General features: G+C 37.7%; 1 protein-coding gene across 3 annotated transcripts in view; it reads left to right on the forward strand.

Annotated features, from left to right (window-relative positions):
• Positions 1-16,020, forward strand: part of LOC6620438 (proton-associated sugar transporter A) — a 177,901-nt gene extending 161,881 nt beyond the window's left edge. For all 3 annotated transcript variants that reach the window (XM_032717953.1, XM_032717952.1, XM_032717951.1), the window contains one exon: positions 15,743-16,020. In XM_032717953.1, the coding sequence (XP_032573844.1) occupies positions 15,743-15,973 (231 nt within the window). In that variant the 3' untranslated portion in view covers positions 15,974-16,020. The remainder of the gene's footprint in view (positions 1-15,742) is intronic.
• The last annotated feature ends 2,148 nt before the right edge of the window (positions 16,021-18,168 follow it).

The following is an 18,168-nucleotide window of genomic DNA, read 5'->3' on the forward strand; positions in this document are numbered from 1 at the left end:
CCCTCTAGACATTTGTCAATCTTTAAAAATTCCGGATGGTATTCGTTATCTCATTCCGTATGAAGGGAATCCAGCTACCCTAAATGACTTTATAAACAATGTCGAGGAAATTCTGCTTCTTATTAGAGGCACGGATAAGACTCCGTATGGGCAGTTTTTATTAAGAGCAATAAGGAACAAGATAGAAGGAAAGGCAAATGAGCTATTAATATCGTCAGGCGTAGGCTTAAACTGGGACGACATTAGAGATACCCTAATAAGGAAATTCGCGGACAAAAGAAGTGAGGAAACACTAAATTTTGAGTTACACGGACTGGTACATAAAAGATTGCCACTGCAGGAATTTTTCGAACAAATTTTAGACATCAAGGCAACGTACTGGAGAGTGATAGAAAACACTGAGATAGAGAAGTCAGCTTTAAAATTTAAAAAGGAATCCTTTGAAAAAAACTTGTTTGTATACATTTATACATGGCATCAAAGGTCCATTAGGAGCGACTGTCAGAACCTCTAGACCCAGAACCCTCCAGGAAGCCTATGACGTGGCTATCCAGGAAAGGGATATTTTCCTGAGAGAAAGTCGCAATAGGCAAATACAGAACCCAAGATATAATAATAGCAGCTACAACAGAAACGACTATCGTAGAAATGAAGGACCCCGGGATAACAGAACTAATAGGAGACCAAACTACTATGGAAATTATGAAGCTAGGGATCAATCTTCGTATCGCGATAAATCCAGGGATAATGGCAGGTCTTATAATAAAATGAAGGCGATCATGCCAAAACAAGACGACAGACGTCGTGAGGACAGAAATAATCAACATTCAAAGAATTACGGAAATTCGGGACAGCAAAGACCAACACCACTGAATCACATAGAAGCGACAAATGAACAAGAACTACACAATATTGATGACGGAAATTTTCAGTTAAAGGCCTCGTCGGACAGACGGGATACTTAGAGAAAGTTGAAGTTGGAGATTCCCTACTTTACATTTTAATTAATTTCGATTCAAATAGACCACTAAAATTTCTAGTGGATACTGGTGCCACTTCATCTTTCATAAATCCAGAACTCGTTAAAGAACAGAACCAACTAATACTTGAGAGACCGATTTTAATTACCACAGCCCTAGGCTCTCATAAAGTAAATAAAATGACCCAAGTCAAGTTATTCAATAAATACAACTGTAAAGAAAATTTTCCATTGTTGCTCTTCAAATTTCACAACTATTTTGATGGCCTTATAGGCATGAATACTCTGAATACAATGTCAGGAGTAATAGACATTCCGAGCAAAACTCTAATGACACCCAGCTTCACAATTAAACTTTTCCAACAAGTAAAACAAAAGGCAAAATTATTTAACATTGAGGAATCTTCCAAGAAATTGGTAATGCTACCAGTTTCAATTAAGGAAGGTACATTTTTGTGTGAAGATCAACAAATTTCGAACGATTTATTTATCACAGGTGGATTATACACAGCCCACAATTATTACAGTTGTATGGAAGTGACAAATTACTCTGTTAATGAAAAACAATTACATTTAGAGACACCATTAGAGGTGAACTATCTTAACACGGACGAATTTATAATAATAAACGATGTTAAAGACTATGGCTCGGTAGTTTCGGACAGTAAGAAAGACAGTAACAGCAAACTAAGATTAGAACATTTAACCTTAGAAAAAAAACGGCATTCACAAAACTACACAAACAATTTCCAAATATATTTTACAGAGAAGGAGATAAATTAACCTTTACCAATATTGTCAAACACAATATTAATACTACAGACGAAATCCCTGTATTCAAAAAATCGTTCAGATATAGTCCGTCAGAAAAGACAGAAATAAGCGAACAGATCAATAAACTTCTGGAACAAGATATAATTAAACACAGTTATTCACCCTGGAGTGCTCCAGTTTTCTTGGTCCCAAAGAAACTAGACGCTTCAAACAAACGAAAGTGGAGATTGGTCGTAGACTTTAGATTGCTAAATGAAAAGACTATCAAAGATAGATATCCAATGCCACAAATAAACGAAATACTAGACAAACTAGGCAGGGCCCAGTATTTTTCAGCCTTAGATTTGGCAAGTGGTTACCACCAAATTGAAGTGGACCCTAAGGATAGACCGAAAACAGCATTTTCCGCAGTAGGTGGACATTATGAGTTTATTCGAATGCCATTTGGCTTATCCAATGCACCCGCAACCTTCCAAAGGGTAATGGATAATGTTTTAGCAGAGTATAATGGCAAGTTTTGTTTGGTCTATCTAGATGATATAATAGTATTTTCGACCTCGCTCGAGGAGCACATGAATCATCTAAGATCTATTTTCAAGAAACTCACGCAGGCAAATCTAAAACTTCAGCCGGATAAATCAGAGTTTCTAAAGAAAGAATTAGAGTATCTTGGTCACATTGTGACAGAGAAAGGTGTTAAACCTAACCCAAAGAAAATAGATACGATTAAGGCTTTCCCTATGCCCAAGACCAGGAAAGAGATTAAATCATTCTTGGGGTTACTGGGATATTATAGAAGATTCATCAGGGACTTCGCCAAAATTACAAAACCTCTAACTCAGCAACTAAAAGGGAAAGCAGAAGTAGCTATCAACGAACAATATATTAAAACTTTCAACCACTGCAAGACACTTTTGTGTAACGACCCAATACTACAGTACCCAGATTTCAATAAGCCATTTATCTTGACTACCGACGCTAGTAATGTAGCTATAGGAGCAGTTTTATCTCAGGGTACAATAGGAAAGGACAGACCCATAGCCTTTGCTAGTAGGACATTGTCAGAATCAGAAACGCATTACGCCACCATTAAAAAAGAACTACTGGCTATAGTATGGGCAGTGAAATATTTTAGACCATACTTATTTGGGAACAAATTCCTTCTGGTCACTGACCATAAACCTTTAGTTTGGTTAAAAAATCTAAAAGAACCAAACTCCATGCTAGTGAGATGGAAACTCCAACTATTAGAATATGACTGTGAAGTCATTTATAAAAAAGGTTCCCAAAATGTAGTGGCGGATGCATTGAGTAGAATTGTCGTAGAGCTTAACACCAACGAGACCAGACCAATTAACAAAGATTCGGAGATTTTGACCTCCAACAAACCCATAAATGAATTTGCAATACAAATCATTTTGGAAGATGCAGAACTTGCGAACGATTCAGTAGTAACCCCTTTTAAAAACAAAATCAGACGCATTTTCGCCAGACCTTCGTTTAACGACAAAATAATGATTGACATATTAAAGACAGTCTTAAAATCGAATAAAACGCATGCAATTTACACCACTGATTCAATTTTCGAATCAGTACAAAAGATTTATGCAACATTTTTTGCTCCTAACAAATTGTATAAGATCATAAGGAGCACGACGTATTTAAAAGAATTACAAACTACAGAAGATCAGATTAACTACATATCAGATTATCACATTAAAAATAATCATAGAGGTATGGACGAAACATATAATCATATTAAGCGACAGGTCTATTTCCCCGGGTTAAGAGAAAAGATTTCAAAACTAATTAACAAATGTGACATTTGTCAAACTCTAAAGTATGACAGACAACCTCAGAAATTAGAATTTCAGTTAACAGAGACACCGAACAAGCCATTAGACATAATACATATAGACATATACTCAATCAATAAAAGACTTATTTTAACGATAATCGACAAATTCTCGAAATTCGCGGAAGGTTACACTCTACCTGCTCGAGATGCAATTAATATCACTAAAAACATGATGTTCTTTTTCAAGACTCACGGTATACCCAAAGTAATAGTTTGCGATCAGGGTCCAGAATTCGCGGGAATTCTTTTTAAAGATCTTTGCAACCAATATGGTATAACCCTACATGTAACATCTTTCCAACAATCAAGCAGCAACGCCCCTGTAGAAAGGCTGCACTCATCGTTAACAGAAATCTATAGAATCATTTTCGAAAAGAAAAAAGCACTACAACTTGACCTAGACCACGACCTGATAATGGCAGAGACCTTTATAACTTATAATAATGCTATTCACTCAACAACAAAGCTTACCCCACACGAAGTATTTACTGGACGAACTCATATTTTCGAACAAACGCTCAAAGCGGTGAGTCAACAAGATTACTTGAGGGAACTAGAAACCTTTAGAACCAAATTATACCCAGAATTAAAGGAGGAATTAGAAAATCAGAAACTAAAAAAGATCGAGAAACTTAACGTCGATAAAACCCCACCCTTAGAGGTACAAGAGGGAGACACAATCTTCAGAAAAGAAAATAGAAGAAACAAATTAACACCCAGATTCACCAAACACAAGGTAGCTAGTGATGACGGAATAACTTTGACTACCAACAAGAGACAGAAAATACACAAATCAAAGATCAAGAAAAAGACTAGACGTAATAGCGACTAACTTCTGTATAATAACATCGTTACAGATTATGCATGATAGCAGCTCAACTGCTTCATGCCCAACATGTTAAGGAAAATACGCCCCTAGCAGAAATCAATCTGGGAGAAGCAAGGATCATTCAGACCTATAGTTCAGTGGCACATGTAATAGAACTAACGGAATTGACTAACCACCTAAATAAACTAGAAACGAACTTATACAACTTACGGGACGAAGATGCGAAGGATTCGATATCTTCATTACAAAGGAAAATAGTTCAAGCTAAAGAAAAAGTTTACTCACTGACGCCAAACCAAAGAAAAAAGAGAGGTTTGATAAATGGGTTAGGTTACGTAATTAAAAGAGTAACAGGAAATATGGATGCAGATGACGCATCCACTATTGCAACCAATTTCAACAAGGTATTTGAAAACGAAAAGACCATTAACAAAAACCTCTGGCAACAAATAGCCAATAATAACGACATAATTTTAAATTTCAATAATATGTCCACACACTTTGTTAAAGAACAAGAAAAGATTGAGGTACATTAACCATTTTAAAAATAGCATTTCTAAGGAATTAATGATAGAAGATAAGAAAATCAAGAGTTTACAAATATTAAATATAATAAATAACAATAAAGACATTCTTCAGAATCATATAAATGATATAGCCGAGAGTGTGTTATTAGCTAAACTCAGAATATTCCCAAGTTTTATTTTACCTATAGGAGAACTAAAAGATATTGCACAGAGTTTCAAAATTCAAAATTTTTCAATAAATTCCGAAGAACATATATACAGACTACTCGACTTAGAGGTGGAATCCAAAGGAACACAAATTATTTTTCACATAAAAATACCTATATTTGATAAGAACACCTATACACTATCTCATTTAATTAACTTACCCATAAACGGCTCTCACTTTCTCATTCTACCTAAGTTCATTTTGCACGATAACAATTTTAATTTTACAACGAGTTTTCAAGAAAAATGCCCGAGGATACATGGAACTTATATCTGCGACCCCAGATTGGCGGAGAATATTATGTACAACAAGGAGTGTGTTAAACAGATTAAATTAAAATGAAACCACGCTGCGAGGCAAAGAATGTGGACACCGACGAAATAGTGGTGGAGCCGGAGCAACAGTGGATCGTAGTCATCAGCAGGAACCAAACGTGGGCCGAACCGAGTTGTGCAGAACCCTTCCTCATTGAGGGAACAACAATTATTAACCATATCAACTGTTCCATAATCATTGATGGAGTCAAATATGATGACACCGAATTATTCTACAAAGAAAAGATCAAACTGTCACTACCGGCAGTCAAAAACATAACAATAAATGCGACAGTGGAGAATTTGAATCTTGATAAGATCGTGTTTCACCTCCAAGAAAACAACGCAAAAATTGTTCGAGTCAAGCAATCTACAACCGATCTTCGATTCCTGACCTACATATCGGCTGTCATCCTGGTCATCTTTATAATCTATACCTTGGTAGTAAAAAGAAAGATCACTTACTTACCCAATCCTGCACCATCGGTCAACTACGTTTCGCCCATTCCTTCGTTATGGCCGTCACTACATTCTAGGGGGGGAGGAGTTACCACATCAGCCATACCCACATCCTCTTCCCCGCCCCCTAAGCATCCACGAGCAAACTGTTAGCGTCAGCACCCACATTCACGAGCCGCCTCCACCCCCAATTTCTGCAACATAGTTCGTCGTACTCGTGTGCAAGAGTACAAGCCGCTTCGGTCAAGTTCGGGTGAGCAGTTCGACGATCACCAGCGGGCCACTTGGATTCTTTTAAGTTAGAGATAAGTCAGTTTAAAACTACCCATTGTCGAATAAAGAGCATTGATCATTCTTTCCAATAAAACATTTATTCTTGGGGAACTTGGACAATTCTGGAAGTTAGCAGAAACATCACCCGGGACACTCCACCTACCATCAAATATTACTAGCTAATATAACTCGCGCGTCAGACACGACAGTGATGTAGGCATTGTTCCGGTGCAAAGAGAGTCGGCGCTCGTCTTGCTCTTTTTGCCGCTGGGCGCGCAATTAGCAATTTAACATTGCCAATAGCGTCTCTTTCGCTTTCGATTTATTTATATATTTTATATTATTAAATCAAGTGATTTTATACGGAGCTCGATGAAAGCACGTCTGTTCACTCTGGAGGTTCACGCTTTTTTAAATTTGAGTTATTTTATTTTATCACTCTTACACATTGCTCTGTGCAGCAATAGATTTTTCATTCCCCTTTGTGCTATGTTCCTCTCTCTCAATAGAGAGCAATCACAGCTCTTTAAATTTTTATTTTGTGAAACTTGCTCATGTACCTTCTGCATAGCAAAGTCAGTTACAAATTAAGTGTTGATCACACCGGTACTGCTGTGATGCACTTTAACTCTTTATCGGTTCGATACGGGCACTGCCGCCGTTCTTTTTATACATAACAGCCCTGTGTGGCAAAATTTATCGAAATAAAACTGAAATATTGATTGAAGCATTAACTTTACCGTATTGATTATGACAGGAGTTTCGGCAATGTTGATCTTGATCGTCATTCATATTAGGGCCAAGATGATAATGATGGTAATAACGCCTCCAAAAGATATGTCGTATTGATGTTATTGGCATTTAATTCTTTCATCAGCTCCAATGATAATTTCTCTTCGACTTGGGTTATGGCCACTTCAGGTTGCAAGATTGCTGGCATTAGCTGGGCGTAGACGGTATCTTTAGGTTCGAATTTTTCCCTTTGCTCCTATGGTGGAATTGTTGTAGGTTACGAGAAACGTACCATTGAGGTTGGTGCTCCTCCCGTCATGATGGTCCCTGGTAGCAACACTTCCACCTGTGGGACGTGTTGGTTATTTGTTCTGGTGCAGTTGGCAGGTTTCCCTTTTCGTAAGTTTGGTAGGCAGGGCGTATTGATTATTTCTCTTATATTTCTATGTTTACAGATGGTTATTTCATTGTATTTATTACAGTTTACAATTTTTGAGAAAAGTTGTTCCTTACATTTAATTATATTTTCGCTTTCTATTTTATTGACATATTGTTAGATTCTAACTGGCTTAATCAATATCTCGCTGCAAAGAGCGGAATTTGTTATGGGAAATTTTATGACGTTTATTAACATTGCTCGCTGTACTTCTCTCCGCTATATGCATAGCTTCTTGGAAATTGACATATGGCATTATATCTGTTTCTAGTACCTTCTTTATCTGTCTAATTTAATCATCACCCAATATAAGAGGACTGGACTGGAAGTGTAATCATTGATTGGGATATCCTTTTTGTGATGGCAAAGGCAATCAAATCTGGAAACTTCATGGGATCTGCTGGCCAGTATGTAGGCGCTCCCGGGGAAACACAGTTAAGTTTGTGTTGCGGATTGATGATTGCGTTGAACAGCTGTTTTCCTTTAGGGTTCGCTATCCGAGATCCCCAGTACATGTGCTTGGCATTCCAATCGCCAGATACAACAAACCTTTCATCAAACGAGTCAAGAAGTGTTGTGAATTTTTCCTCGAAGATTGTGAAGCGAGGTGGGCAATAGACAGCAGCCAGAGTGAGATCACCGTTATGACATTGGAGGTTTATAGAGGTACAGCAGTCTTCTTGCCAATTACCAAGAAAGTGGTGCTTAATTCGCAATCGTATTAGTATCCCAGTGCCTCCATGGGCCTTGCTATCCGGGTGATTCGTAAAGTAAAATTTATATCCTGGTATTTGGAAGTTGTACTTTTCGGTAAGGTGAGTCTCTGAGAGTAGCATAACGTCAATGTTTCTGTCGGCTAAGAACTGAGCAAGTTCTAGCTTGTGCCGCGAAACGCCATTGACGTTCCAGGTAGCTATTATTAAGGGAGTCATTATCCTGTTTTAGAAGAAACGAGCATTTGAATAAGGATGTTTTGTCTCCTCATAAGCTCTTGCATAGTTTCTTGCATGAAGGTCATGAAGTCTTTCATGCTTTGCTGCATCGAGAGCATAATCGCTTCAACGCCAATAGGCTGCTGTTGCATGTTCTGTGTGTTTATTTGTTTATTTGTGTTTATTTGGTGAATTTTATGCTGGATGCTGGAGGTGACTGCTGTCGGTACTTTGATCCCTGATTTTAGTATACTTGCAAAGGAAGAATTTGGCATTGTTCGGTGGCTGGCAGGCGAAGGGATGTTAGTTGTAGTCGGTTCCATTACTTTGTGAGTTGTTGGTGTGATACGATCTCGAGCTGAATCCACTCGTTTGTTTAGGCGACTCTTGAGTTCCTTGTAAACAATGCATCCTCGCCAGTTGGCTGTGTGTTTTTCGCCACAGTTGCTGCATAACTTAATTGAACTGTCGTTTTTATCCTTAGGACAGTTTACAGTACTACAGCTACAAACGACGCAGATGGATTTTAGGGTGCAGTACGCTTTGGTGTGGCCATATTCTTGGCAGTTTTTGCACTGCACAGGGTGCCTGCGCTTGTGTGGCTCTTCTACGGTTATTCTTCGGTGCAGTAAATACTGTAGCTTATATATAGGATGTACTTAATTTTTGTTGTTTTTCTGACTAAATGGCTCCAATTTGACTTTAAAGAGTGGCTGCGGCACTTTGTTCCTGTTGAGAATGTTGATCACCGTTTTCGCGTTGAAGTTCTTCTCCTTTAGTGCCGTGATAATTTCGGATGCTGTCACTGATGACTTTATTCCTTTAATGACAAACTGCAATCCTTTTGCACTTTTCAGCTGGTAGGTAATTCTTCCCAGCTTCGTCCAGAAACTTGGTCACTGATCGGTGCCTAGACTCATCCTGAGTCTGCACTTTCGTTTCTTGTATGTTAGCCCTAGTAAGAGGTATAACATGGAACTTGTTTTCTCCGACAATTGCAGCTAGCTTGTTAACCAGCGCACTTGATATTTTCTCACGTATATATATTGGTGGCGGCTTTATCTTCTTCTGCCCCTGCTCCTGCACTTCGCAGTCATCCAATAGTGCAAACCTATTTGATCTTGAGTCGTTGGCGCAATTTATTTTCGGCTGATTACCAGCCTGCTTGTGTTGTGGGCTTAGCTTTCGCTTTATTTGGATGTAGCGATCCAGCCCTGTTTGACAAAGTTTTTTGTTTTGTTTTGTCGGTTTTGAGCATAGATTTGATGTTGGTGCTGTTGCAGTTGTTATTGCAGTTATTGTTGCTAAAGGTGCAGTTGCAGTAGATATCGTGATTGCTGTACTGATAGCTAAAGAACTCGTTTGCATTTTGCAGGAGCTAGGTCATTGACCGGGTGGATGATTTTGAGCTCGCGCGCGTCAGACACGACAGTGATGTAGGCATTGTTCCGGTGCAAAGAGAGTCGGCGCTCGTCTTGCTCTTTTTGCCGCTGGGCGCACAATTAGCAATTTAACATTGCCAATAGCGTCTCTTTCGCTTTCGATTTATTTATATATTTTATATTATTAAATCAAGTGATTTTATACGGAGCTCGATGAAAGCACGTCTGTTCACTCTGGAGGTTCACGCTTTTTTAAATTTGAGTTATTTTATTTTATCACTCTTACACATTGCTCTGTGCAGCAATAGATTTTTCATTCCCCTTTGTGCTATGTTCCTCTCTCTCAATAGAGAGCAATCACAGCTCTTTAAATTTTTATTTTGTGAAACTTGCTCATGTACCTTCTGCATAGCAAAGTCAGTTACAAATTAAGTGTTGATCACACCGGTACTGCTGTGATGCACTTTAACTCTTTATCGGTTCGATACGGGCACTGCCGCCGTTCTTTTTATACATAACAGCCCTGTGTGGCAAAATTTATCGAAATAAAACTGAAATATTGATTGAAGCATTAACTTTACCGTATTGATTATGACAGGAGTTTCGGCAATGTTGATCTTGATCGTCATTCATATTAGGGCCAAGATGATAATGATGGTAATAACGCCTCCAAAAGATATGTCGTATTGATGTTATTGGCATTTAATTCTTTCATCAGCTCCAATGATAATTTCTCTTCGACTTGGGTTATGGCCACTTCAGGTTGCAAGATTGCTGGCATTAGCTGGGCGTAGACGGTATCTTTAGGTTCGAATTTTTCCCTTTGCTTCTATGGTGGAATTGTTGTAGGTTACGAGAAACGTACCATTGAGGTTGGTGCTCCTCCCGTCATGATGGTCCCTGGTAGCAACACTTCCACCTGTGGGACGTGTTGGTTATTTGTTCTGGTGCAGTTGGCAGCTTTCCCTTTTCGTAAGTTTGGTAGGCAGGGCGTATTGATTATTTCTCTTATATTTCTATGTTTACAGATGGTTATTTCATTGTATTTATTACAGTTTACAATTTTTGAGAAAAGTTGTTCCTTACATTTAATTATATTTTCGCTTTCTATTTTATTGACATATTGTTAGATTCTAACTGGCTTAATCAATATCTCGCTGCAAAGAGCGGAATTTGTTATGGGAAATTTTATGACGTATATTAACATTGCTCGCTGTACTTCTCTCCGCTATATGCATAGCTTCTTGGAAATTGACATATGGCATTATATCTGTTTCTAGTACCTTCTTTATCTGTCTAATTTAATCATCACCCAATATAAGAGGACTGGACTGGCATGCTGAGATTCAGCATTTCTTCTTTTAGCATTTGGGTCTGGAACATATTGGTGGTACTCATGTCTCTTTGTGCATTTCCCTCATATTTGAGACTGTTGGTAATGCTATTGGTAACCTGGGTAATGTTATTTATCTTTTCTATTATAGCTATTTTGAAAATTACTTGGTTATTATTGTTTGTCAATACTCCGTCCCTGCTATCTGGAGATCCGGCTAACCATTTCCATTCGCTACCTAAAATTTCGATGTGCCTTTTCTTCTTATTCTTAACTCTTAGATTGTCGATTAATGTTTGGGATTTCTTAACTTCCTCCTTGATAAACGGTAGTATTGGGTCATACGATTTTAGTTTGCTGTGACGTTGATTTTTTCAAGAGTGTTCTGGTATTGTTCGAGATCAATCACATGAATTAATCGAAAATTTCCTGTCTGTACTTTTTCTCGTCCAGTCGTCAGCGTTACTATTTCGGAATTGGTATTGTCAATTATGTGTACTTCAGCTGTGCATGCAGCCAGTAAAAGCCTCTAAATGAAGTTTCAGTTTCGTATTAGTCCTTTGTAAAAAACTCTTCCTGTTTCTGTCAAAACAGTTGTGTTCCTGTCCTCTTTTAATATTTCCTTCTTGTATCTAGATGACAGCTTTGTTCCCAATCTTTTATTGTTCTTTACGTAAATTTCGTCACCGGCCTTATAGGTTTTTACGAAGTCTTTTGTTTCGTTGTGGAATTCTAAATCTTTCTCCTGATTATTTATTATTTTTTCAATGGTTTCTTGTCTGGCAAAGAGTAATTGAATTTAACTATAGATCTGCTTATAATATCTCTTATGGAGCTATGGAGTTTTTCAGCCTTTTGACATCTCATGATTTCAGTTAAGATTGAATGGAAACGTTCGATTTGTGCGTTTGCCGTGCTATGGTAGGGTGGAGTTTTATGCACTTCTATATTATATTTCTCCTGCATTATTCTCATTATTGGACCTGAACTTAGCGATTTTTCATTATCTATTACCACGATTTTTGGTATTGTTTTACATGTTGGGTCGCACTACATTTTACGATTTTCGCTTGCGCATATTTAGAAAATTTATCAATCGCGGTTAGGACAACTTGTTTACAGGTCAAGTACAGGTCGATGTGGACAATTTGACCTGGACATTGGGGTATAGGTGTTCTCTGTATTTCGGGTTTATTCGGATGTCTCTCGTATTTGTGTTCTTTACAGACTCTGCATTCTTATACGATTTTCTCAATATTATTTTTCTAATATTTGCTGTTAATTTTCTTTTGCACTACGATGAGCTCTTTTGTGTTCGTTAATCATTCTATTTTCCTGATCCGTTTCGTCCGTTAGGTCAGTTAAAATTTTTGATGAATATCTGGTCCTGAATATACTAAAATGCTGCGGGTATATTTCTTGTAAGAGGCCTAAAGTGCGTTCGTCCGAGTGTCCATTTATAACAGAAGGGTTTAGTCGTTTTTTGAAGATTTCAACGATTTGATTCTTAAAGACGTTTAGTGGCTCCGTAGCCACTGGAATTAGACTTTCTGGCGAGATGTTACTACTGTGAAATGGTACGGTGATGGTGTTTATTTCATCGTTTGTTTGAATGGGTGGTCTACTTAACGCGTCTGCTACTACGTTTGATTTCCCTGGCTTGTGTAAAAGGTCATGATTATATTCTTCAAGGATTGCTTTCCAGCGCTTCATTTGGTCATTCCTACTTTTGGGACTTGTGGGATACGTGAGTGATTCTTGGTCTGTGAAAATCTTTACTTAAGTGGAACTGTAGAGGTAATTGCGGAGTGTCAGTACCGCCCATGTGATAGCACGCATCTCTTTTTTGTTTGGAGCGTAGTGCTCCTCGGCTTTACTCAGAGTTCTTGAAATAAACATTATGGCTCTTTTTTTTTGGGAAAATACTGCTCAGATTACATAGTCTGAGGCGTCCGTTGTCATTTGGAATTCCTATTTAAAGTCAGGGTGAATTAACATAACTTCCTCAGATGCAAGAGTTTTCTTTAGCTTCATAAAAGCGTCCATTGCATTCTCATCGAGACTCATTAGAGTTTTGCTTGAAGCAGTCTTGGAGATTCGGCCTCTTAAAAGGCCTGAAAGGGGTTTAGCGTAGTCTTTTATGAAACGCCTATAAAACCCTAAAAGTCCCAAAAAGGATCGAAGGTCTTTAAGTGTCTTGGGAATAGGGAATTCTGCGATAGCTCTTACTTTTTCTGGATTTGTTTTAATTACACCGTCTGCTATCAAAAATCCCAGGAATTCTATTTTTTTTTAATTCGCACTTGTCCAGCTTAGCCTTCATATTTGCCTCGTCTAAAGTTCGGAAAATTTTACTAATGTAAAACAGCTTGCATGCTGTTCTTCTGTTTTGCTAAATAGGATGATATCGTCTATATAGACGAAGCATCTTACACCGACGTTGTCTCTATGTCGGATTTCCTTGAGGGTATCTGATGGAAACCGCTTTTTAAATCTATAACACCAGTTTTTTCCTAACTGAGCAAGGTCAAAATTAATGTCTGGGATCGGGTACCTATCGGGAATGGTGGCCATATTCAACTTCCTATAATCAATCACCATTCTGAAATTTTTTTCCCGATGCATCTACCTTCTTAGGTACGATCCATATCGGAGAGTTGTAGGGCGATCGTGATGGTCTTATGACTCCATTTTCGAGTAACTCTTGTATTTGTTTCCCTACTTCTTTCCTGAGTGCTTCTGGATAAGGATAGTGTCTTGAATAGATAGGGTCGGTGTTAGTACTCCTAATCGTTGCTACCACTTTTGTTGTAAGCGTTAATGTTTCGTTTGGGTTATTAAACTGTTTTGGGAATTTTGAGCAGATCTTTTTCATAATTTGTTGTTGATTGTTCTAGTCGGAGATTGTTTACTCCTTGTCAGGGTTGTTGAATTATTTTAATTTTTAGTTTGTTTGCTATCTATTATGAATTGTCTTGAAAATATGTCTATTTCTATTTCTCTTATTGTGTCATTTCCTATCAGCGCCTCAAAGGACTCGAGTGCTGTCAAGAGGAAAAATTTGAGGTTACTGTTTTTGAACCCGAACGGGTTGGCTATTACGTGGTGAGTCACTAAGACGGTGTCGCCAACATATCTTACGTGGAAAGGTTTTTAATTTTTTTTTTTTTTTTTTTTTTGGATTTGTTGCATATATATATTTTGGTATGTAATTTTTATTGGAGCCTGGGTCTATCAGCATTTTGATCATTCCTCGCTCACCGATTATACAGTAGGGAGGAGGATGTTACTCTGAACAATTAAGACCAACGAAGTAGGATTCCAATGGTTCGTTGTTGTCTAGCTCCTGTTCTTGATCATATTCTTGTGCCTCACTCTATTCGGAAGCTGATACTCCCTCAACTTCAGACACATATTGCTCTGCGTTTTCCAGCTATTGCTGTTCGTCCTCAGTTGTCACATGGAAGTTCCTTTGTCTTTTATCATTCTGTTCAAATGTCTGCTGTGCCAATGGTCTTTTAGTTATGGTGCCATTAAAAGGTCTGTTCATGTAGTTTTTACGTCTTGTCTGCATACTTTGATCTATATCCATTGGTTCCGGCCGCGCTTTGGAGCCGATGCGCGTGGAGGGGGTGCCGAAAAGTGGTTTCCCTGTGGTTAGTTGCTACTTCTGTAATATTGCTGTTGTTGCTGTGGTGGGTTATAAGCCCATCAAGGTGCTTGTGGCATATAGGCCAATTGAGGAAAGAACTGTTGCCTAGATGTTTGAGAGTTTGGTTGTATGTTTCTTCTTGGCGAGGGTGGTGCTGGTCTAGGAGGACCGTTGAATTTTCTCGAATTGGCCTGATTATTTTTGGCGTAATTGTTAGTTGTGTCTCCAAAGTTGGCATGCTTATAAATAACTAATTTAGGAATTGCTGTAGGCTGCAAGACCCGACATAAAGAATCCAGTAAGCCCTTTTACTTTACGAGAAACGGGTAAACAAAATTAGGCTTCAATTCATATACACAAATGAACAAATTGAGCAAAAATGTAATACTGTCAACAGTCAAACTAATATGCCCATTAACAATCGGTACTTACCTTGTTACTCGAAGCTTATGTCAATCAGTGTTGGTAAAGCAACCAATTATTCAGATATATTTAGTCGAAATAGAATTTTAGGAACTAAAAGTGTTTCAAACAAATACATGGAGGTGGAAAAAACTCGATTGTAAATAAAGCTGTTCACAATCACATGTTCGCAATGTACATTGGCAAACGAGCAGAAATAATTTTAAGATAACATGATGAAAAAATATTAATAATAAATATTAATATTAGCAAGCAAATAACGTAGAATGTCATACGATGAATGGTCGAAATCAAGATAATTAGATATTTCATATTATTATAGTTCACTTCTAATTCAACTAGGCAAATATTTGCATTACTATTATGACTTTCTCAATTGTTAAAAACCTTCTTAAATATTTTATTAATATTTTTCATTTAAAATATTGAGATATTGTCAATACCAGAAGAAAAGGCTTTTAAAAAAAATTAACCACTCTATCCGAAGGGGTTTTATTGTTTTGCCGTCGGCTTTTAAAAAAAATAACCACTCTATCCGAAGGGGTTTAATTGTTTTGCCGTCGGAAAAATTATATAAAAAAACATTTATAAAATGTAAGTTTTTAAATATTTATCGTTCTTCTCATTTCAGTTTGAATTGGATAAAAACGGTGCACCGAAACTTGGATCAGGATTGCGTGGATTGGGTACTGATGTGGCTATCATAAGTAGCATGGTTTTCTTGGCCCAATTTCTTTTATCCTTATGTATGGGAACTATTATAAAAATATCGGGAACTACAACAGCTGTTATTGGTACCGCCAGTTTTCTTAGTTTTTGTGGTGCCTTGTCCGCTACACGAATTATGTATTTAGATCTATAAGCATACTACGAACGAAATAATAAACTGAAACATATAGCTTGCTTAAATGTATTTTTTTATAATTATATATTTTTATAATCTTTAAACATGTAACAGTACATGTAGATTTAATTATCTATTTCTTTATAAATGGAATCTTTAACCATTTAAGGTATGTTGCTTCATTCACTCGCTTCATTACTCTTTTCGATTTTACGTGTCTAGGATGAATCCATAACGACGTCTAACGCAGGATCGCAACGAAATGCAATACTACCACTTTTAAAAGGCTGCTGGTCTTGCTGCAGCTGGAGCTCAATTTATGTCAGTCAAGTTTTAGCGTTATTGTAATATGGTTTGTGGACTTCGAAAATTTATAAGAATTTCTTTTATAATTAAAGTCGATTTCAGACCAGGTAGGATCGAAAGCCTTGATAACCTCTAGAGGTTCACGCGAGTTACAATCCTGTGGACGAGGGAGAAAAGCTTTAAAAAAAAAACAACTGAGCAGTTCCAGGGTATGTAATGAGAATGAATCTCTTTATTACAAAAGTTGTATTCTTCTCCTAAATGAGAGATTCTCTCGCCGAGTTCGTATTGGCGATCTTCGTTGGACTTTCGGTCGGTTCTCAGTCTCTTGTGCAGTACTGGATGGCCGGAGAGAGGGGGTTTGTTAACTTGCGCGCTACTCAAAGCGATAATGACTCGGTTGCATACCACGTTTTACACCAACATAATATGTAATAAAATACACTCCTTAGAAAATCTGTACATTTAAGCCACTCTCTTATTATGAAAAATAACCAACACAAAAGCTTATTGGCTTAACACATTTTATAAAAAGTTTGAGTTTAAACATAAAAAAATAATAACAAAACTATTAACAATGAACGAGAAAAACAACTAAATCAAAGTTTGCACTGATTTGACACCCTTACCCTTAGCATTAATAACATATTGTAGGCGTTTTTTCATTGAAAAAATAAGCTTTTCAAGATCATATTGTTGTGGAATCTTATGCCACTCTTCTAGTATAGCAGCTTTCAGTGCAGCTCGGTTGTTTGGTGACTTTTTGCCACATTTTTCTTCAAAAAAACCCACAAATTTTCTATAGGGTTCAGATCTGAACTCTGAGGAGGCGTATCGATGACCTTGCCGCAGTTGTAAATGAGCCAATTCCGCAAATTAAGCGCCTTATGCTTAGGGTCATTGCCCTGGTAAAATTTAAAATCAGCTCTATTGTTTTTATAAAAACCAAAATTTTTGGCGCTGGATGTCAGATTGCATTTCCATTCTGTCCGTGGTCGCCCCGCGTAGCGTAACAGCGTAGCTGTTACTACTAATAGTAACGGCTTTGCAGTGCGCGACACTGTCCGGATAAGGTTCGAACAATTCCAAGCATCGTTGGCAGATGCCATGTACTCACTCGTTCAGCATCCCAGTAAAAACTAGGAATTGACTCAATATGTGTATGTTGCACTAAACTCTTCCCGGAACAACTACTACCCTAGATTAGGGTTCTACTTCTGGTTCATCTATACGAAAATGTTGTGACTGCTGAAAACCGGCGCTGATTTGACTCGTAAATTCAACACAAGGTATTCGTTCTTAATTAGTCAATGCTAACTGAATTAATACGTTCATTTGATGTACATCGGGCATGCTCCGGCAATCGAACTCGTAAGATTTGTATGATTTAGGTTTGAAATCTTAAAACCGGTTGTAAGCATATGGCAACCTTGCCTGTCAAGTACGGTGGTAACCCGGGAGAACAGATAGCCTTGCTAATGTGTGTTCGCTCAGTCGTCGTCGAAGAGCAAGAGCATTTAATATTTCATATATCTAATTTCATTTAATAAACTTATATTTGCTCAATCTCATTGCCTCACCACTCCTAAAGCCATTCCTCCTTACAGTTCAGAAGTGGGATGATCGATCATGAGCAAACACAGACAGTAGCGAACGCGTTGGCAAAGAATAACGGAACTTAGTTACGATTGAAACATATGTACGTAGATGCAAAGCGTTGTATCTATCAGTGTGTTGATACGAATATATATGTATTTGTCTGCAAGCGGTGTGAATATACAAGCGGTATTTCATACAAACGGTATAGGCATACAAACGGCGGGCATATAGACAATGTACCGCAACGCAAGAACGAAGGAATCGCAACGTAATCGTGCAAAAACAATCACGCAAACACAACGCTAACG

Source organism: Drosophila sechellia, chromosome 3L, assembly GCF_004382195.2.
Source record: "Drosophila sechellia strain sech25 chromosome 3L, ASM438219v1, whole genome shotgun sequence".
NCBI classification, from domain to species: domain Eukaryota; kingdom Metazoa; phylum Arthropoda; class Insecta; order Diptera; family Drosophilidae; genus Drosophila; species Drosophila sechellia.